This window comes from Martes martes (assembly GCF_963455335.1).
Source record: "Martes martes genome assembly, chromosome: 9".
In the NCBI taxonomy this organism is placed as follows: domain Eukaryota; kingdom Metazoa; phylum Chordata; class Mammalia; order Carnivora; family Mustelidae; genus Martes; species Martes martes.
In genome coordinates this window covers 37,286,509-37,309,536 of record NC_137896.1, presented here as the reverse complement: position 1 = coordinate 37,309,536, position 23,028 = coordinate 37,286,509, and the positions used below count along the sequence as shown (strand labels likewise).

The following is a 23,028-nucleotide window of genomic DNA, read 5'->3' as shown; positions in this document are numbered from 1 at the left end:
GGATCTGAGGGTCTGCAAGGAGATAATCCCAAGCTGTATTCTCACTCCAGAGCTGTATTTTCCCCCCATTAAACCAGAGGTGAAAAATAGTAAGGGTCTCCTCATTTTTTATTGTGTGAATAAATCCACCCCTGTATGTTCAAGGATGATGAACCCATTGACTGAGTTAAAGGGGGAACGGGGTAAGAGGGATTCAGGGAAAGAAATGTGTACACACAGAGAGGCTGGCCAGTGGATGCAACCTGTAGAATGTAGGTCATAACTATAAAGCTTTCTGACACAGGGTGTTACAGATTACAGGGTGTAATGTCTCTCCGTGGTGCTTCCTTCCCTTTATCTTCTTCTAGACTTTTTCTTTTTCAGAGCTAATCTCAGTAACGGTTCTAGAATATCAAACTCTCAAAAGTCTAGATTATTTTGTGCTAAGAGCCAAGGTGAGACAAAAAGGCATGTGCCCCTACGTGAATCTTGCCCCACTTTGTGCTCTGTTGCTCTCTGCAGGAAACCTTACTTACTAAATGTCTCTGCTCACAAGCAAGGTAAATGCCTCAGATCTGTTCTTAGCATTAAGAGGCTCCTGGTGTCCTTTTTAAGGCTGGAAGATGACAGCACCACAGAAACCTTCCAGTCGTAACTCAGGAAGAATTCTTGAGCCAGACATGGAGAACTAGCCTGTCCGTTTATTCATTCCTCTTGCCATGGAGCTGTCTGTCTTTTTGGTTGCCTCACGGAGAATGCATGTTATCAATGGAGTGGTGGAGATTGCAAGGTCTAGGGAACACAGTGTCTCTGGCCCCGTGGCCCAGCTAAGGCAAGAGTCACCTCTGATTTGGACAGGGAAGATTAATAAGAAGATGAAGCTTTCTGAGAAAGTTAGAAAAACAGAGGCTGTGCTTTTTCTTGTTCACCCTATGGAAGGCTGCCCATGGAAGGGCACACGATGAGAGCTCATAATTATCTGAGAAAGAAGGCAAGTGCTTTTATTGCTAGACTACAAACCACCTGACCCATGATCTCAAGCTAATTTTCGGGACTCCCCAAAGACCATTTTCACTGTCTGCATGTTTCTCTTTTACCAGAGGAAGTGAGTTTTGCCAAAGAATGTAGAGCAAAATATAGGACTGTTGATTCATTAGGCTAATCTGAGGCCTCCCTGGAGCACTTTCAGCCTTAAAATTTACACTACTAATCCTGGCCTCCTTCGGTTAATGTGTCTGATTGCCTTGAACATTTTATATAATGAGCCTCTGGGTTTGTACTCCTCAAAACAAATGAGAGCCTGTAGTGTGAGTTGAAAGAAGCTGGGCTACATAGATAATAATAATAAATGGTTAGCAATGCATTATGGGCATCATCATTGTACCGCGTATCCTATCATCCTGAAAGTGTATGACGAAGCCCATGGAAGGAGAATGTAAACTCTGTATCAGAGACTAAATATAATATATTCTTGATTATTCAAATGAATGTTTTATGGGTGAAATCACATGATACCAAATGTTGCAGAAGATTCCAGTGGTTGAGTCACAATGAAACTTTGCTCAAAAAGATACCTTGCTGGAGAGGGTATTTTCATTCTGCAGTAGACGGACATGTGGAGAAATCACAGTGCTTCCATAAAATCAAAGGGTCGAAAATAAGCAAATGAAGGAAGTGCTCCTACACTGACATATACAATTAACTCCTTGTCTCAAAAGCTTTTCTCCATATAAACTTTCTGTTGAAGAAATATCTGAGAAGAAAACAAGGCCGAGGGGCAAAGAAACTTTCGGCAGCAACTTCTGCCAACAAGAGAGGACATTACCTTTGGTCGCTGACCTAGTCTAAGTTTCCTTAGACAACTCAAGCAACTAGAGTGTTTTGTTTCGTTTTTCCCATTTGCTGGGTTTGAGGCCTTTTGATTCATCAAAGATGACATTGAGAGTTAAACTCATACTGTGTGTTTGCCTTAATGAGATGTGTTTCCCCCTGCTGTGGACAAGAGCTTTACAGGCCGTGCTGTGCACTGAGAAGAACTCTGGTTTACGAGTCAAGCAGAACTGGCTCTGAATTCTGGGCTCTGCTGCCTCAGTAAGCAATTTCACTTTTGTGGGTCTTGGTGCCTTTGTTTATAAATTAAGACCAAGCATCCACCTTCGGTGGGTGATCACTGGATTGAACATCCACTCCTCCTTAAATACCATCTTCATTGGAAGGCATTAGATGGTTCGACATATCATCTAGGCTCTAACATGGCATATTTGATTCACACAATAGCAGGATCTCCACCTACTATTTTCCTGGAAGTTCTGTTTTTATTAATGCAACCAAAGATTGCAATAATTATTTTGGAGAGCCATGCAACCACAGTGACTCAATCTTACACTCAGCTGAAACTAATAATAATAATCATTGTACTAGTAGAAGTCCTAGTAGTAGTAATAATAATTACCACTGATAAAGTACTGATAGTATACCAAGAACTATGTTAAGTGCCTTATATACATTAACAATTAAAACTACTAATAATAACAGCTCCCACCTAGTAGCTCCTATATGAGACAACAGGCTGTATGCGGACAGACCGCATCTTGTGTAACTGAAACAACTATGAAATAGGTCTTATCACATCCTGTCATAAAAACGAGAAAACTGAGGCTTTAGAAAGTTGGGCAACTTGTCAAAGATCTCCCAGCTAGCAAGAGGCAGAGTCAAATTCCTCATTCCGAACTCCTCACTACACCAAGGAGCACAGTTCTCACACATAACAGCCTCTGATCTCATTTTTTCACATTAGCTGTTGTCCAGTTAGGACTTCCAGCATTTAAAGGAGTAGAAGTACTTCCTCCCTCTTTCTGTTATTGCAAAGGTAAATTCCTGAATTTAAATGCATTTGTTTTAACTCTTTATGGACTCCTCCCATGGCATGGATTCATACTAATATTCTAGTTCCAGCCTCCCCCACCAAAGTCAGAACTATCTGGCACGTTCCCCACGACCACGCTCCAGCATTGTGCACTTTAGATGATCAATAATAAGACAAATTTATTGTTGATGTCTTCATTTGAGCTAATGATAACATACGGGATAGACATGGGTTAAGTGTGGAATATTTCTTCTAGAACATACCATTTTGCTAACCATTCTGAACAAACGTAGGTTTTCATTTTGCTTCCCCAAATCAGATATTTAGGATCATATGCTACTTTGAATCCCTGTTGCCAACCCTCCCTGCCCTAAGTACTGAGCAGCATCCTGTGGGACATTTCTGTAGCTCACTATCCTCTTGACCACTCCATACACTGTTAGCCTGATCCAGTTCTGTGAACAAAGAGCCCACTGGTGGTAATGGTATGGCCTGCAAAATAACTCCTGTGTGGTTTTAACTGCTTGTTATTTTGCTGTGGTGAAATGATAGAAGAATGTACTCTGAAGAATTAATCAGTTCTATCCACAATGAGTTCTCAACTGATAATCCCAGAATCTCTTCTCTACACTTGAAATACTCTACCAATCTTTTCATTCTTTGAGAGTCAAGCAGAAATTTCCAACAATGGAGTTATATTGCAGGAGAGTTAGGACTTCTAGAATCTTATAAATATATGTTGACTATTACTTTCCACTGTGCACATGGTCAGACACCCAAATAAACATTTTATATTTAAAAAGGACTCTAATTAACTTCCTTTTAATAACAGAGGTAGTTAGTCTGTGGCAGATTGGAGAATGGCTCATGTATCAAACTGTCTATGCCATATTGAGGAAAAGTCATTTTTTCTTTTTATGTAATTGTTCTCATGCTCAATTTCAGAGTTGCAGTCAATTGGAAGCAACTCCACATAGGTTTATAGGACAGGCATTAAAATTTAGTGTTAAGATTGTGAGCCTAAGTTTGGGTTTGACTCTTGATAGCCTCTTGATTTTATTACTGCTCAACTTGTATGACTTTGGGCAACTATTTAATTGTCTGCAGCCTCAGTTTCCCCCACACTTGAAATAAGGCTGCCTTCTTCTGAGGATGGGCATGAAAGGTCAGCAGAGAAAGCACAGAGTCTGGTATGTTGTTTTCAAATGTTGAGAGATATGGTCTCCAGAAGTTCTCCCTGAAAGAGGCTGTGGGACAGAAGTAGGCACAGGATCATCCTTGATTTACAGTTGAAGCCTAGAGAGTGACACCCAAATTCAAAGGGCTTGAAAGTGGTGGACACTTGATTCTCTTCTTAGAGGACCTGTGAATGATGGGCTGGCAGGTGGCTTCCAAGAAGCTGTGCAAGCGAATTCTGAACTTGGCACCCCATTCCAACCACATAAGCATTGCCTATGCTGAAAGAGACTTGTAGAGTCAGAAGCACTGTCTTAGATCACCCTGGGGCTTCGGGGTTATTCTGAAATCCCATTGAATACTCACGCTACTTTAGCAGGCATGTAAAGGAGCAGGGGGATGACAGGAGACTCTTCATTGCCATAGATAATGAATCCCATTTCATTCAGTCTCTGTCTGAAGTATCTTGTGTTTTTTGCAAGTTGCCGTACTCTCTGCAACCCTAAAAGGAGACAGACATGAAATTCATCAATTCCCACCAGGAAGAGAGAAGCAAAGGTCAAACTGACTTAGCAAGTATTCCTATTTCCTATGTCTTTCTGCAGGCCTGCATCATTAGCTGGGAGGGGGTCAAAATAGGGTGGGGAAATACCTCTTGGTGAGCAGGTATGGGCACTGCTGTCTGAGAGCTGCTCTGAGTTTGGAAGCCAGGATCTAGTGGGGTATGGTGCTGTTAGGTTCTGCTAGCAAGTAAAGGCAGGCTAGCCTATGGGGTGGGGTGGGCAGAGAGCATATCTAGTGAGAAGGAAGGAGACGAGTTATCATTTACTAGGTACCTGCTGTGTATGGACTCTGTGCTAAGTGGTTTATTCTATTTATTTGTCATTTTTAAAATTTTAATTTTTATTATTTTTTAAATTAACATATAATGTGTTATTTGTTTCAGAGGTGTGCTAAGTGCTTTGAAGACATTAACTCAGGGGAAGGGAATGTGACAAGGAGTGACACACACTCAGACACAGACACACAGACACAGACACAGACACAGATACACACCACACCTATTGTTGGTAGAAGCTTTTCAGCCATGCTGAGCTGGCCCGTTAAGTTGGTTCTCATCCAAGTATCTAATCGAAGAGCACTTCACCTAACCTGAACTTGAAGTGGAAACACATCCCTGGACAAAGATAGGTCCTGCTGAGACCAGAACTGTTTTGTGAGGCATTTGGTAGTGGTAGAGTAATACAGGGAAAGGAATCGAGTGAATGGAAGAAGGGGACCTCTGTTTTCCCCAAGCTCAAAAAATGACAACATGGGCTCCAAACAGAAGGTCAAAGAAGGTAACATGTGTCCCTTTCCAGGTTATTGGTGCTTCTGCTCAAAAGCTTAGCCTCTGTCCTCCATGTATGTCCCGGGGGTAGGTTACACATATGTGATGGCAAAGAGAATTAAAGAGTGGAAAGAGTTCTGAAGACATCTGTCTACTCCATTACTGTCTCTAGTGAGGCAAGTGAGCAAACCAGCCAAATCCAGAGTGTGTGTGCTTGGTACAGAAGATTTAACAGAATTGGATGTTTAAGTCCCCTAGAAATCAGTCCAACATTTGCATCTAATGCAAAGTGGCTGTTGAGCAGGAACAGCTGTTATAGCTGACTTCCATTATGATTGGTTGGGTTTTTATTCAAACTGATCAGTCTTTGCTTTACTGGGTTTTCAATATTCTGAACATCACTCCTGGGTGTCTGCAACTCTACAGATGGAAAGTGGGTTAACATGTCAGTAAACATGTCAATCACAGTTCTCCAGTTCCTTCTTGGAGAAATGGCCCCAGATTGTGTCTTGATAGAGCGTTGAACAGTGGACATTCCCTGCTCAACATCCTTCCTCCAAAAGGCCATGATGTTCAGACAGAGTTGGACCTGACTTTCCTCTTTGCTACAAGGTTATCATATGACCAAGGCCTAGCCAATTGGAATAATCCATCCCCGTAATTATTGGCTCAATAATGATGAACTATAACCTGGGCTTATCAGAGTCTTTCTGATCTGTTGAAGAAATATATAAGTAAGGTGACCCGAAGCTACATGTTTGTCTTCATATGGAGGAAACCTGCTTGAGAATGATGTTAATGCAGAAAGCCAAGGTACAAGACAGTAAGAGTCCTGATGACATCATTGTAACCTTAGGCAGCCATGCCTAAGTGAGTCTGTCTTTTGGACTATCCCAGTATGTTTCTTTTTCTTAAGCTATTCTGAGTTGCATTATACAACCTATAACCAAATGCATTCTGAGTAACACAGGTGGCCACTTTATTGGATGAGTTTACCTCTAAAGGACAATGCTAATATCAACCACAATAGTACTTGCAACTCACATAATATCACATAAAGCACTTGACAATAATTTATTTAATCCTCACAACAACTGTATTGAACTACATGCTATATTCTCATGTTACACATGAAAAGAAGTCAAGTGACTCACCCAAGTTCACATAGTTGGTAGGTAGCAGAGTCAGAATTTGAATTTTATTTATTTGACAGAGAGAAATCAGAGCTAGGCAGAGAGGCAGACAGAGAGAGGGGGAAGCAGGCTCCTGCTGAGCAGAGAGCCCGATGCGGGGCTCGATCCCAGGACCCTGAGATCATGACCTGAGCTGAAGGCAGAGGCTTAAACCACTGAGCCACCCAGGTGCCCCCAGAGTCAGAATTGGAATCCAGGTAATTGAGTTCTAGAATCCGTGCCATTAACCTCTACATTATGCTCAAGAGTAGCAATGGATGATGTCTATCCAGGTAATGGATGATAGCCAACTCTTTACTACAAGCTCAATAAAATGTATCTCTTCCAGCTGTTAGAATCATTGTTATACCAAATTTTTCTAGTAGAGGCAGTTCAGATGTTGAGGACTGAGCAGTCTTTCAACAGCCTCATGTTGTAGAGAAAAGGAGTAGGACATCAAGGACTAGAAACTGAGGCCTGCCCCAGGGGAAGACTAGCGAATTCCCTTCACTTTATTTGGAGGGCCTGATGGGCTACTCCTGAAAAGTAAGGGTGAATCAGAAGTAGATAGGCCCCCCAAGGGTACATTCTTTATCCAATCATCTGACATTTTTCAGTAGGCTCTATCACTCCCAAAACACTTCAGCTCTTCCCTGAGAGTTTTGCTTACCAGGCCCAAATCTACTCGACTTCTCTGGCATCATAAATGTATTAACAATATTTGCAAAAGAACAGAAATTTAGTTGAGGGGAACACCAATCAAGAAGGAGGGGTGTTGAATGATCCAGTTGTCTCTGCTTGTTTTCTGTTACTATACTTCACTTAAGCCCAGTTTTCAAGGAAGACTCCTCTCTGACTCTGCCAACAGGTTATGATGGAGAAAGCATCCAGATTTCCCTTCAGGAAAGCTGATGTCTCAATTCTACCAGGCTGGCCACAGCTAATGGATGCACAACACTCTTGGTTGAAGGCCAGTCCACTTGGGTGTTGGCCAGAGAGCCATGAATTGGTCTATCATGAGAACTTTACCAAAGACATAATAAATATGAATTAAACCAATAAGGTCCTCTTGCTGGTAGAGGGAGAATGTGAAAAATTTAGAGAAAACCAACAATGGCATTAAGACCTGAAATTGAGAGACATAGAGAGAAAAGCTTATAATCAGAATCTATAAGACACAGGAAGCCGCTGGTCAGTGGCTGTGATGATAAATCATAAAGAAGAGAAGTGGGCAGCGCAAGGTTAGTCCGTAGCAACTGGAAGATAAACAGAAACAGGGAAGAGCATTTAGTCTAGTGGGCAGACAGATATGACATCTACAAATGGATGGAAAATTGCAACTCTAATGAGTGCTGTGAAGAATACTATATGACTAGAAGTCAATACATGTTTAGTGAGTTGAGATTGGAAGGGCAGACAGATTTTAACAGGCAAAAAACCAGAGGGGAACATTTCAGGTATAGGAAACAGGAGCAATGGTCAAGTGGTTTGTGGAAGAAAAGAGTGGTTGAGAACCAGGTAAGATGGGGTTAAATGTGGGGCAAGATGAGGCTGGAGTGATGGGTAGATTTTCTTAAAAAAAAAAAAAAAAAAAAGAGGACAGGGATAGAAGAATCCAACATTTCATGCCTGGGAAGAGAAAGAACTTACAAGGGAGACAAACAGAGCAATTAGTGAGAGAGAAGACAAATCAGGAGATGAAATAGTGTTTACTGAATTTATCAACATGGCAGTCATTGATAACCTTTACTTTGGGGTCCCTGTTTGGGACTTTGGTTTTCAAGAAACAGGTAGCTGCAAATATGGTTTAGTTTAATGCATATATGCTTTTATTTTCCCGCCCACCTCCTTCAAAAAGGAAAAGATAAGCCCTCAACCCCCAAATTCCAGATTTATATAAATGTTGCTGCATAGAAAAACCTCCTGGGTGCTTAAAAATGAATTGCTTTGTAACGTGCTGAAGTGATCCTTGGAAACTTGTATATGTACAGAAAGCACCTCTTTGAAGGCCAGAACTAGAAATGAGGAGGAGAATATTTGTTTTTACTTAAAAGAAAATTTCATCTATACGCCGAAACTGAGTATTTAGGGGAGTATAAGGAGTAGGGGAGATTGTGGAAGAAGAAGGAAAAGAAGAAGAGGGCTGGAGTAAGACTTGTTTTAAAGAAGGTGATTCACAGATCTACATCCCAGCCACCAAAATGCATTCCATATGTCCTGTCGCCTTGGACGTTTAGTTCTTTTGTTGATTGTTAGCTGCACAACGAATAGATGACTTCATCAGGCTTGGTCTGATGATTCCTAAATGATCCCTCTCAAAGACTAGAAGGATTTCCTGGCCCAGAAGTGCATGAATGACTTAAATTGTTTTCCCAGTGGCATTATCTTTGCGCTTGCCCATAATGACTCATCTATCATTGGGCTGCCCAGCTACTTAATTGGCCCCGTCTGTCCTTTGCCTTGATTAACCCAAGTAACTGGATCATAAGCTAATGCCATCACTTTACTGCTTCTAGGTCCTTTGGAGAGTTGACCAAATAGATCAGAATATGGATCCCAAGGGTAGCTGACTCTAAAGAATTGCCCTGTCTTTTCTATTTTTGAATCATTTAGCACAACATGGCTGACAAGCCATTATGATACACTTCGTGGTCACCATGTTTTCTCATATAGATCACTATTAATGCCTTTGAGGTCCTTTGCATCGACCAAGATACAGCTCCTTTCAATTACTCTATTGCCCGCTCTTTAAAATTGGAAACATTCTACTGTAGGGCCTGGGGGAAGAGAGGAATTTATGCATATAACATGCTACTCATCTAGACAGGATATGGGTGATTTTGTTAATTGTGGTGTGCTTTGAGATCCTTGCTTGAAGAGTGCTTTGTAAGTGTAGGAGGAATTTTTTAGCACTTGTCTTTTTGTACAGGGATGGCCAAGTGAGGGTGGCGTGGAGATTGGGCATTGCTCAGTTAGAGACTCTAATTCAACCCTTTCTGGTTCTTCTTTCACACATCATGTAGAAGACAGGGCGGTCTCTGTTCAGATAATTAAGTAAATGAGCTGATCTCTTATGTAGGGTCCCAGAGAGTTTATAGGACTGTTTATTTTGCTATATTGTGGGTTCTCTGTAAAAGGAAGAGTCTTTAGAATTAAATGGATTAAAAAAAGAAAAAAAAAAAAGAAAAAAAAAGAACACCGAACTCCCTCTGGACAATATATGGCTTGATACCTCAGTTTTACCTGTAAAATACAGATAAATAAGCTCATCGCCCGAAAGGTTGGTGGAAATAGAGGGGTTAATGCAGAAACATGCTTCATACTGTGCCTGGCACACAGTAGGTATTTGGAAGTCTAATTACCCTTTTTTCCATAGGGCAGTAGTTCCTAGCAACCTTAATGGCACCTCAGAATCATCTGGAGAGCCTGGCAAAGCCCCGGTTGCACCCCAGATCAACTGAATGAATATTAAGTCAATATAAATCAGGATGGGACAAGGCATGAATTTTGGTTTCCAGGAGGCATAGCCATGGAGACTCGGAAGTCTCAGAAACGGCTGCCATTGCCAGTCGAAGCCCACAGCCATGCCTGTTGGCGTTAAGTGCCTGACTATGTCCTGGCTGTGTCCTTGGTAGTGGAAAATAAAAGATGGGCATATGTCCTGGCCTCTTCTTCGGCACGATTACCTCCTAGCAGTTCACCAGTGCTTGGGTGCTTAAAGAGTATGTTTTGTGGGGCTGACCTGCTCCCCTGACAGCTATCTGCTCTGACTCGAGATCACCCCAACTGTCAACCTCCCCCGACCCCCAGGAGGCTGGATAAAAATCCAGCTGACCTGGACGTTGCTGTTCGACCTATTCAGATTTCTAGCTCTGCCAACTTGAGACATGGGCTAGGTTACTGGAGGCCACAAATACTTTAACCTTCTCTCCAATGCTGTTAAAACAAAAACAGCTGGGGCAGGGGAAGGAAAACAAATAAAACACAAAGCATCCCACTACAAAGCTTTGCAGTCCCCTAATAAAAACAATCGTCTGTGGCGTTTCCAAAAATATGCTTGGGAGAACTCAACCTCCAGAGGGCCAGAAGGCGTTGCAGACAGTGGACACTCCCGGAATGACCTGTCAAAAGCCGAAGAAGGAAAATCTGTTGTCTGCTAAACCATCGGCATGCAAAAAACAGAGAGGCATTTCCCTCTGAAGGACTAAGTGGAAGAGGCGGATTTCATGCGCTTGTGAGCCAACCCGGGTGTCCCTCTCTATTTTCTGCAGGTTTGCAAGCTCACTTGCTAATAGAGGAAACATGAACATGCCCAGATGCCACAGAGGGACTAATTTTATTATTTTCCAGGCTTAAAAATGCACATAAAGAAATACATGTCACTATCCTTCCCTAAATTATTTAGCACATCGCCACGGCAGTAGGAATTCAGACTGGACAACCTCGAAGAGGCTCTTAGGCAGCCTTGCTTGGAAAATGTTGTCTTTTTTTTTTTTTTTTAGAGATGGGAAGAGCCTTCCCATAAAACATCTCTTAAAATTTAAGAAGTCGATCTTTTTAAAAAATCACATTGATATTAAAGAATACCTAAATGGTCTAAGAATGCCTCATCTCCTTGCCTCTTGCCCCTTCTTTGTCCATTCACTCAAGGCTCCTCCCCCTGGCATGGCGGGGCATGGCGGGGCATGGCGGGGGTGGTTTCTGTGGTGAGATGGAGGGGGCGGTGGGCAGGACGGACCTTGGAGTAAAGTGTCAATGTGACAGCAGGAACCCAGCGGTCTGTTATTTTAAGCTCTGGACCTCAGACAGGACATTTTGTTTGCAACACACTTAGGGGCAAAGTGATCTCAGCAGAGATCAAGAAGCTACAGAGCAACAAGAATCATAAGAATCACATTAGCAGTGACAAGCTTCCCAGTGGGATGGAGAAAACTGTTTGGAGTGGTTTGCTGAGAGGAACACACATTTTTATCAGGCACTGAAGCTCTCCCTTTTGATGTCTGGATTCCAAGGTTACAGCATGTTTTATAGTCACATACACATGTTCCCGGGACTCTTCAGGCCTCTTAGTCATACCCCCGGGGAAAGCACGCAGGAGCAGGGAGGCCAGACATCCAGGGTGGACAGCTGTCTGCACCGCCTGATTTCAAGGGCTGCGGGAGGCCGCCACTGCCTCCACCTCCCTACCCGCGGCTCACACACACCATCAGGAGTTTCACCCACGAGGAGAGGTGTGAATGGATAGGTCTCGCGTATCTATTATGCGCCAGAAACGTTGTTTTGGGGCCCTCTTCACAGATACCGAAACTGAGGCTGGGAGATCATTAATGTATTACCCAGCTGACCTGGAAATGGGCCGTACCTCCCGGGCTAATCAAAGTCTGCTCTTTGGAGAGAAGCTGGTAAACTCATTTCTGATGAGGTGTGAATTCCATGATTCATGGATTCACACGTTTCGCAAATGAAAAGCACTCACTATGTTCAGGAGCCGGACCAGCTGGGAAGGAGAAGTAGAAGAGGCGAACGTTCTGAGGCGGTTTGCAAGGAAATATTCGAATGGAAGACAGGGCAGATAGCAGACAATATACAACTGAGAGGAAGAGCCTTAAGAAAGGTGGAGACAGAGTTGGCAGGCTTTTCACACAGTAGGGCTTCCTGAATACTTACAGAACGAATGACAAGATTTAATGGTAATTTGCATTTCAATAGAGAGCAGTGTCTTTGCAAGTCACAAATTGTGGAATTTTGCACATTCAATGGGGTAATTTGAAAGGCTAGGGGCCATCTGGGAACTTTGTAAATTAGTGATTCTTAAGCAGAGGAACACACCGGAGTCTTCTGGGAATATATCTTTTTCTAGAATACATACAATAAAGTCTCCCCCCCCCCCGCCCCCGGGAATCTGCTCCAGAAAGACTCCCGGGGTAACTGTGTCGTGCTCCAGTTGAGAATCATTGCTTGAAGGCATGACTGCTATTGTGGGTGTTGATTCTACAAAGATACTAGGGCTGATCCCAACCGAAGACACCAGAAAGCAATTTCGTTTCGGAATATTTTGTACTCCATCAACAGATCTGTATGTAAGATTCCACCTGCCCTTTCCTTTTTTTTTTAAATGAAGTTGAGCAAGTGACTCATCAACTCTGAGCCTTCATTTACTGATCTGTTAAATAGGGAGGAGAGTAGTAACTGCCGCACCTACTGGAATGCTTCGGGATTTTGGAGCAAAGAGCTAGAGGTGGTAAGTGAACATTGTGTGTATCTAAGTTTGGAGGTGGGGGGGCACCTGGAAATGGGTAACTCACTTGCCATAACGTTTGCATCACAGTCATGAGAAAGATCAGTGGAGTCAGACCACAGAGAGCTCTGAAGTCACCGTAGGATTTGGTAGGTTTTGGTGGGTAGTAGGGAACCGTGGCAGCATCATGAGCAAGACATGCCATGTTCTGAGGGGGTTTAGGAAGAGGAAGCTCATGGTGTATAGCGCATGGTTGACAATGAGGGAAAAACTGGAGTTGGCAAGACAAGTAGGAGGCCAGAGTGGCAGCAAACTCTGAAGCAGGTGAAGGGGTGCGTGTCTTCAGCTGTTGGGATCTGTGGCAGGAAGGCAAAGGAAACAGCAAAGGACAGGTCCTGGGCTGAGCAACTGGGTTCATGGGGTCCCCTGAAAGGTGTCTGAGAGACCATGCAAGTCAACGTGGCCACCAGGAAGTCCCATCGAGGCAGCTGCCTACATGATTCCACCCCCTGGCTTTGTAAGTGTCCGCTGGGAGTGCAGTGGAGAAGCCCCAGAGAGGCGGCGTGGGGGGAAGTTGAGGGGAGGCTCAGCCGAAGGCCGATCAGACTGCCCTGCCCCCACTACAACAATAGCATCAAGGCCAAGAACTCAAAAAGTCTGAGCCCAATTTCCTGGGTCCAAAGTCAGCTTTACCGTCTGGGGCAAGGTACTTCATCTTTCTGTAACTCAGGCTCTTCACCTATAAAATGGGACTAATGACAATATAATAATAATAATATCCATTCCATTCCATTCTGCACATTAAATGTTAAGCACTTAGAAGAGTGTCTGCACACGATAAGCCCCTATGAGTACTGTAAAATTTAAAAACTATTTATATCTTATAATACAGATGCCCATATACATTTCATTTGGAAAATTCTGTAGTTCAAAATATTGAAAACTATTCATTTGAACCAAAGACCGGACCGACTGACTTGGATTTGCCCTGTAAGGCTGCGTCCCTGAGCTCAGTGGAGGTTAGGAAGTTATCTGTGGCACCTGCACCCAATCTGGCTGTTCCTGGGTCCTTCTCAGGTTTGGTTTTTTTTTTTTTTTCTTTTGTGGGCTTTTTTTTCTGTGTCTAGGACATGTCCTCCAATCGCTTCTTATCCACCAGAATCAAATGTTCACTGGGACAATTTTTAGTTTCAGTATTCAAGTTGAAGAATCAAACTATATACAGTCCTCCTATTTTAGAAGAGTAAAATAAATAATTTTAGGGACATTAACCCATACCTGAGGCCTGATCAGGTGAGCCCTTAGAAGGGACTGGGCTCTACCTGAAGAAAGAGATTCAAGAAGAGAGAGGGGGAGATTCCCGAAGATTCCCGAAGGAGATTCTCCATTGCTGGCTTTGAGGTGGAGGGAGGGCTGGATGGTAAGGAGTTCCAGCAGTCTCTAGGAGCAGAGAAGGGCCAGCTCGCAGCTGGCAAGGAAATGGGGACCTCACCCTTGCATCCCCAAAACTGGATTCTGCCACAAACACGTGAGCTTGGGAGAAGAGCCTGAGCTCCAGAAGAGAAGCCAGCCACAGATACCTTGATTTGGCCTTAAGCACAGAACAGACTATGCCCAGACTCCTAACCCAAGTAGAGCATGAGATAATAAATGATGTTGTTTTAAGCTGCTTAATTTGCGGTAATTTGTTATGCAGAAATAGAAAACTAATACATTCGTTCTCTCTAGCCCAGAGCACACGCTGGGCTTCTCCAGGCACAAATCCACCTGCTTAATCCTCCCCAGCTGTGGCCCATAGGGTAGCTGGTTTTCTCCACAACTTGTCCAGATAAGAGTGGGGCTGGGGCAAGGCACCCATGGCATTTGGGGTTTTTGCTGCTTAGCTGAACATGAATCAGCGATGGGAAAAACACAGATCAGTGTGAAACAGCGGCGTCCCTTCACCCTCTGTGACGCTACAGCTGGAATCGCGTTCTTTCCTTCTCTAGTTGTACTGAGCCAACATGAGTCCCACATGTGTTCCATCACGGACTCGCCCATCTCAGCGTCCCTCCACACAGAGGACAAAAGCCAAGAGGAAGCTTCTGGAGGGACGCACGGTGTAAAAGGATATCTTGTTTGCAGGGCGGGTGGAAGGAAGTGGCCACACTAACCTTTTGCCCCAGTGCCATCTAAAAGACAAACAGATCCTCTTTACCCTCCTGCTGGGGAAATTTTGTAAGGCCTTAAAGCAAGTGCAGAATTTACGGAGCTGCCCTAAACCTCCACCCTTGCCTAACCCTCACGGTGAAACAAATGAAGGGACGGAAGATCTGGCGAGCCAGTTCTGCACAACCAGACCAGCTTCCCCTCCTCGCCGGGGTTCAGTTTGTCGGCTACTTCTGTGTTTATGGGATAAACCCAAGCTGTCCTATATGCACAGAAATGGCAACAGGGCAGAGAAGCAATGTCTGTCACTTGGCTAGCTCAGCCCAACCTGCGGTCCGCACATACGAAAAAAGGGCCAGGTAGGACTTTCCACCCCCACCCCCCAGCATAGGTGATTAATCACTACGGAGGTAGCCCCTCAGTTGAAAGCCAGCGGAGCGTAGCGCCTGGCCATCTGTTTTGTATTAGCTGTTGCTGAAATGCCAGTGGCCTGAAACCTTTCGAAAGACCACAAAGCCCAGAGCGTCTTTCTCTGCCTCTGTCTGGTCCCCAGCGGGTAACCGAGCAAGGATCTTCAGGGAGAAGCAGCGAGTGCCTCCCTCAACAGTGCTTGGGCCCTCAGAGGGCCAGATTCAGGTGGGGTGCTCTGTGGACCCCGCTCGCACTCTCTAAGGGACTTCCAAGGGACAGAAGGGAACAGGAAAAAAAAAATTTTTTTTTGAAGCTGATCTTGGATCTGCTCTCTGCCAAGGTAGGTGCTAAGAAACTGAGAGTTTTTAAAATCACATGTCTCATTATTGAGTTTCTTCACCCCAACCAGGGTCCTTTGGGTGTTCCCTGCTTTTCCCTCCCTTTGCAGAGGACACAGGATTCCCCGGGGAAGAGTAGGTGAACAGGGACAGCCCCAGAAAAGCTCAGTGATGCGGACGGATTAAGGTATCTACAGCTCCCACAAGCACTGAAGGAAAGCAACAGCTTCTGAGGGAAGTTTGTGACTGTATCTCATGTCAAATATAAACAGTAAGAAAGTGAGAAAATTCGACTGGAGAGCAAATTGCTGTCACCAGGCGTACTCCTCCCTCGTCCCCTCCCCCACCCCAGGCCCTAAATCTTCCCAGTTACTCACTCCCATTTTTAAACCTATCAAACTCAAGTGTAAAAATATGCGTGCCCTGTTCCAGGCCCAGAGCAGAGGTCCAAGGTCACAGCTGGAAGGCACTGGTGCCACTTTCTCCAAGTCCACGTCGGGTTAGAAGCGGGGTCAACACCTCACCTGCCAATCTCATGATAAAAGTTCGCAAATGACCAGGATGAATGAAATAATCCATACAAAATGATTTAAAGATGAGGCATGCTCATATTTTCCAGTTCGAATGCATTATATTTTAAGCCTCCCTCTTTTTTTTTCTTTTACCCTTAGATTTTCTCTCCCGAGGGGGGAAAAAAAGAGGAAAATGATGGAGATTCATAAACTGATGAAGTTCCTTGAAAAACCTTGCCATTGTATTCCACTCTTTCTCTTAATAACTCAATAAAAAAGCAGGTTAAGCCTTCAAAAAATCTGTTTGGCAAATCTCAAATACAGGACAGCAGGAACAATCTGGAGAGAGCTTGCCCATGTAGGCATAACGGAAACAAACAGTGCTTCTCAAAGTTGATGAAATGCTTCAAGCAGTGTGGGGCAGGGTCATAGCTTCATGTGATCTCAACCTTGGCACAAACTCTCGTTTTAGTTCTCTGTCTGGTGCTGAGTGATGAGTCACCTTGACTAGTCACCTGCTGGGTGCTGGTGTGATGAACGTCAGAGGTTCAATCCTTGTTCAAGTCTCTTAGCCTCCTTTAAGTCCACGGTCCCCAAAGAACCCAAGGGTGGCTGAATGTGAGGGTTGGGCTGATTCAAAACCAGCCCCTCCATTTCAGATAGCTAGCCTAAATGTGCTTGTTTATAAATTGCATGTTTTAAATTGCAGTGTTCTATGTTCTGTCCCATCATGTTCCCCCTTCAAGAAAAAAATGTCCGACTTGTCCAAGAGTACGCTACTATTTCCAAAATATACGTTCTTCCCTGATCTGGCCTGACTTCCAGAGCTGTCCCAATTTCATGTCATTTTAATGTCTTCTGGGGAAGCATCATGCCCAGGGTCCATTTTTCTGCCTCCAAAAAGTGCACAGTATTGGGGAATTTAGCAACAATGTAATGATAACGATCTTAATACCTGCCGTGGCCTGGGACTAGATTCTGTGCAAAAGAAGCAGAAATGGTTGTAGTAAAATCCAGACTAGGACCCCCGAGAGTCCCTACGAAAGGAAGAGAGATTCCTCTTCAGTCTTTTGGATTTTGTTTTGCTTTTTCTCTTAGCTACTTTTATTCTGTTTCAGGTCAAGAGATCATTTAATCAGTCAACAGGGCAAGACTGGGAAACTGTCTAAAATATACAGTGTCTTCCTACAGTATACATCCATCAAAAGTCTGGGAAGGAATGTCCTGGACTGAGGTTAAGGACTGTGGCAAAGCCTGGCTAGCTACTCACTGAACCCATTTCCTTCTAGGCAGACAGTTACTTCATTTCCCTGGCTCCTCTGTGGTCAGGCAAGGTCATGTGGCTGAGTTAGGGTCAATAGAATGTGGGCGGAAATGAAAGGTACCTTTCCAGTTCTGGCCAGTGAAAAGATGGCGTACATCATCCCCTCTGTTCCTCCCTCCTTCGGTGGCAAGCTTGGAAGCTATATGTTAAAGCTGGAGAAACTGCAAGTGGGAAGGAGGTTGGATTCCTGGAAGAGAACTACCTACGCAAGAGGAGCAACCATTCTGGACTTTGTATGACCAAAAACCAATTTTTTTATTATGTTAAGTCACTAATATATTGGAGCTTGTCTGTTACAGCAACTTAGAACCTTAACTAATACCAGCCTTATAAGACTGTGTATACCACGAAAACTTTCAAGGGTTTAAAACCCATGCCCTTCTACGTTTCATTGGCTAAATGGTATAAAGGGAAACTGTAATTTTTGTGTGAGAATTTTAGTTTCTCAACCTCTCATTACTAGCCACCAAGTAATGTCATGAAAACCTGAAGTTTCTTGATTGAAAAAGATCCTAAGTGCAAATCATCATTAAGATAGAGTAGGGGAGAGAAGGAGGCCCCCCTCCAGCATATTTAGTAGAATATACCATTGTGGATGCTTAAGAATCAACCTATTCTCCTCTATTTTAGATATGTACTTTGCCTTGGACAGAGGATTAGCTGGTGGCCAGTCCTTGCTGATTACTGTGTATAAAAAAGTCACATGTACTTTTGGGCTTTGGATGTCTCCATGGGAAATGTTAAGTAAGGGATTCAGCTAACTGCTTAGATAATTAAAGGAAAAACTCCATTTTTGTTCCTGCTATTTGGGTAACATTGGCTTGAATTACCCAGCTTACTCACCTCTGTATTAGATGGTGTCTAGACAGAGCCTTAGTATATGTGATAATACAAAACCACTCATTTATCAAAAGAATAGGAAAGGAACCCTAGATTTTGGCCTATACATGTATCAATCAAAGGAAGTGATTCTAACTCTAGTATTTGAATGAAAATAATTCTCTAGGTAATTTCTAAAGAAACCATAATTGTTTACAGGTAGTGATTAGGTTCTAAGCCTTGTCCAGGAAATCTGTTTGGCCCCAAATCTGGTCACTGAGCATTCATTTACATAGTTGATGCTTAAGACACAATTAATTAACCAAACGCTAACTTTTTGGAAGGCTGGGTTGGGGGCGTGTGGCTAACATAGGAGGGTTAAATTGCAGGAGATGGAGGAGGGAAGCAATATTTTCTGAACACAGTCATTGAGATAGGGCTTCGAAGGCTAAATAGGGATTAGGAGATAAAGAATAGGTATAAGTGCAGGGCACCTGGGCGGCTCAGTCAGTTAAGGGTCTGACTTCAGCTTAGGTTATGATCTCAGAGTCCTGGGATCAAGCCCCACCTCAGGCTCCATGCTTAGCAGAGAGTCTGCTTGGCACCCTCTCCCTTTCTCCATCTTCCTCTCTCCTTTGCCCCTCTCCCCACTCATGTTTGCTCTCTTTCTCTCTCAAATAAATAAATACGATCTTAAGAAAAATAGGTATAGGGGCACCTGGGTGGCTCAGTGGATTAAAACCTCTGCCTTCAGCTCAGGTCATGATCCCAGGGTCCTGGGATCGAGCCCCATGTCGGGCTCTCTGCTCAGCATGGAGCCTGCTTCCTCCTCTCTCTCTGCCTGCTTCTCTGCCTACTTGTGATCTCTGTCAAATAAATAAATAAAATCTTAAAAAAAAATAGGTATAAATGGTTTGTGGGAAGAGATGAAGGCCTTCCAGATGGAGGAGATATCCTGAGCATACATAAGGGAGGGGCCAATGCCTGGTGAATAGTTGATGGGATATGGCCAAAGCTCCCATTGAATGGGGTCATTCATTCCATCCACATATATTGCTTGGGGTTGGGGACAGGGTCCTATCCTCACGGCATTTGTATTCTACTGAGGGAGACAGACAATAACCAAGGAAGCAAGTATATAATTCTAGGTGGTGATGAGTACTATGAAGAAAAATGGTGTGGAACAGGGGAGTAGAGAGAGTCACCCACAAAGAAATGGGTGATATTTTAGAAAGGGTGGTTAGTGTTGGTGGCAGGAGTTAGAAGGGTCATTCCCACATGAACTCCCATTCCAAGATGTTCTGAGTCCAAAGTTCATCTGGGCCCTGAGTTTGGTTCTGAACCTGTTCTGAGAGATGAGTGGGTGGCAGGAAGCACAAGGGCACTTGTGTCTGGGGTCAGGAGCAAGGAAGGTCTTATGTGGTGGTCAAGGGATCAAAACGAGGAAAGGTTACAAGCTTCTGGGGAATCAGAGAAAGTTCTAATTGTTTTCTTCCAATCTGAAGATAGATTCTTTCCCTGTTGATGAGGCTAAGAAAAATTTTATCGGTGCCAATTTTTGAATTATCTGGTGATTTTAAACATGATCTAAACTTGTTCAATGAACAATATATTCCCCCTTTCCATTAATGGTTCCTTTTTGCACAGAAACCAGTCATCTTCAGCCCCTCAGATATTCTCAGTGAATAGAACCAGGGATTTTGCAACAAAGGGACAGAATACTCAGTTTTAACTTTAGAATAGGCGATGTCGCCATAAAATAGTGACACCATAATATAAGCAAATTTTGATTTAAAAGAAATCATTTCTTCACGTCAGGGATGGAGAGCCTCTCAGGGGGATAAAGGAGAGTGATCCCATTACCCGAGAACCTTCATTCCCCAACCCTGCCAAAGGCAGCATGGGATGTGTAAACAGAGTTCTGGGGCCCAGGGAAGGACTTCTTCCCAGATGGAATGTTTTGAGTACTTCCCAAGTCAAGCAGGAAATAAAATCTCAGAAAGATTTAGTGTGAGCAGGCCCTCTGTTGGGGAGTGTGTCTATTTAATACTTCCTCCTCAGATCCTGGCCCATCAGTTTTGATTTGCCAGCAGGCAAAGGAAGCCAGCCTGAGGAAGAGTTCCTTGTACTGGCACCAGGGCTGAGGGTACTTAGCTTCCATTTGCAGACTCAGTTTCCCCATCCTCCCTTAGCCTTAGTGTGCAAGTTCACCAAAACCAAGGTTTCCAGGCTCTCTTAGGCTTGTTAAGCTTTTTCTTCATCTTGAAAGTGGAGAATGGAGGCAATTACTAGGAAGGATCCTAGTAATACTGTGCTTATTTGTGTTGTCCTTTTGTAGCAATAATCTCTGCCCACAACTTTCAGAAAACATTAAATTAATAAGATAAAACACCCTATCGTTGTTCCATCCTGTCAAATTGCCCTAGCTTTGAGGACCCTATGTAGTGAATTGCTTTATTTCCAGGAAGAACACAATTCATTATTTCATCTTATTTTTTTTTATAAGACTTTTATTTATTTTTCAGAGAGAGAGAGAGAGCACACAAGTAGGCAGAGTGGCAGGCAGAGGCAGAGAGAGAAACAGGCTCCCTGCTGAGGAAGGATCCTGATGCGGGACTCGATCCCATGACTCTGGGATCATGTCTTGAGCTGAAGGCAGCGGCTTAACCAACTGAGCCACCCAGGCGTCCCCATTATTTCATTTTAATTTTACCTTTAGTTTTCCCTTTATGGACATAATATCCAGACACATCCCCCCCCTACTACTCACAAACTCCCTTTTAAAGGGCGAAGAGGGACAAATGTGACTTTGAATACAAATAGAGAATTTCATTTTTCTTAACTTCATTGCATAAGACTGGGAGACTTTTTAGCAGTGACAAAGGTTTAGACTACTTAAATTGGGTTTTATATATTAGGAATTGCAATTCTGTTTACATTTTCTCTTGCAAGTACATTCTCACTACTGTTTTCATTTCTAGGGATACTCCTGGCCACTCAATTATAAACATCAAATATTTCCATGCATATGATAGCAAAAAAGAGTTTTTTTTTAATTAAAAAAGTTGGTGATCATCCCAACAGCCTAGCACTGAAGTGACAGAAGGGAGAAAGCAGGTTAAAATCACAGATATGATGATTTTTTCATAAAGCCATTTTGGTAAAATAAGAAATGAGTTAGCCAGTGGAGTCATTCAAATGTAAGTACTGACCTATTAATTATAGCTAGATTTTTTTCCAAAGCTATTCCTGTCTCTGATAAAATTTCATATCTAAAAAAACTGATGTTACACAAAAAATTAAAAAAAATCATACGTCCAGGGCGCCTGGGTGGCTCAGATGGTTAAACATCTGCCTTCAGCTCAGGTCATTATCCCAGGATCCTGGGATCGAGTCCCACATCGGGCTCCTTGCTCCTTGGGGAGCCTGCTTCTCCCTCTGCTTCTTTCTTTCTCCGTCTCTTATCAATAAATAAATAAAATATTTTAAAAATTACATGTTCAGATTAAGCTTAGATATTCAAATAAATGGGTCTATAGATTGCATGCTGGCAAAGAGGTAAGTGGTTGTTTTTTTTTTTTTAAGATTTTTTATTTATTCATTTGACAGAGAGAGAGAGAGAGAGAGACAGTGAGAGAGGAAACACAGCAGAGGGAGTGGGAGAGGGAGAAGAAGGCTCTTCCTGAGCAGGGAGCTCCATGCGGGGCTCCATCCCAGGACCCTGGGATCATGATCTGAGCCAAAGGTAGATGCTTAAAGACTGAGCCACCCAGGCGCCCAAGGAGGCAAGTGCTCGATAAAGTGTATAGTTGCTGTTTCATCCTGATGGGAAATTGAAAGTATTACAAAATCTTAGCATCTGATATTCGAAAGATGTATTGGGTTGAGCAGACCATCTTTTCTAAGAAAAGTGCCAATGTCATTTCAACACCATATCATCAAAATTGTAACAATCACAGCAGGAAAGTGAGTAGCCAATAGGAGGCTGATAATTACAGCGCAAAGTCAAGCAGACCCCACACAGTAATTGGAAAAGCCATTCTTCCCAAGTTATGGATATGAAAGACTTGGTTGTAGTTTATTTTAAGTTACTAAACTTCCTTCTTCATAATTTAATTTAAACTTAGGGGATCTTCTTTTTCACGGAATGGAGTTCACCTATTACAGATGCTCTGAAAAACTGAAGTATTTGTTTTACCCCGTCCATTCCAAGAGACACAGGTTACTAGAGAAATGGCAGTCCCTGGGTCTGATGTCTCCTTTCAAATCAAATAATATAATCAGTCCTGTGATAATGAACTCCTAATGACTCTCTGTACTTCAAAAAGTTATATAGAAGGGCAGGTTGAAGGGAGAGGCTGTTGTGAACACAGGTACTTTGTGAGGGTATGGGACACTTGGTTATCAGGCACCTGTGGGCTGTGAATTTCTAATGAATATAGAGAACCATGTTCTCTGTATGGAACCATGTTCCCATCACCAGTGGTAAGCACAGTGCCTGACACCTAGTAGGTCTCTGATACATATTTTCCAAATTGAATTAAAAAGAAATGTTCTAAGTCCCAATTATGCACTGAGCATAATACAAGTACTGATAACGTATCTGTTCTGGGCCATCTTTTCCTCCAAATGATGGAGCAGAACCTCTGAAAGCTTAATATTGGCCATCTCAGCATTGAGCTTGGCCACAGCCAACCTCTTTCTTGGGATTCTTG

At 43.3% G+C, this 23,028-nt stretch overlaps 1 protein-coding gene across 1 annotated transcript in view; it reads right to left on the bottom strand.

Moving 5' to 3' along the window:
- Positions 1-23,028, bottom strand: part of SPTLC3 (serine palmitoyltransferase long chain base subunit 3) — a 138,003-nt gene that overhangs the window by 7,734 nt on the left and 107,241 nt on the right. The window contains exon 10 of the mRNA XM_080814494.1: positions 4,388-4,523. Within this exon, the coding sequence (XP_080670620.1) occupies positions 4,388-4,523 (136 nt within the window). The remainder of the gene's footprint in view (positions 1-4,387; positions 4,524-23,028) is intronic.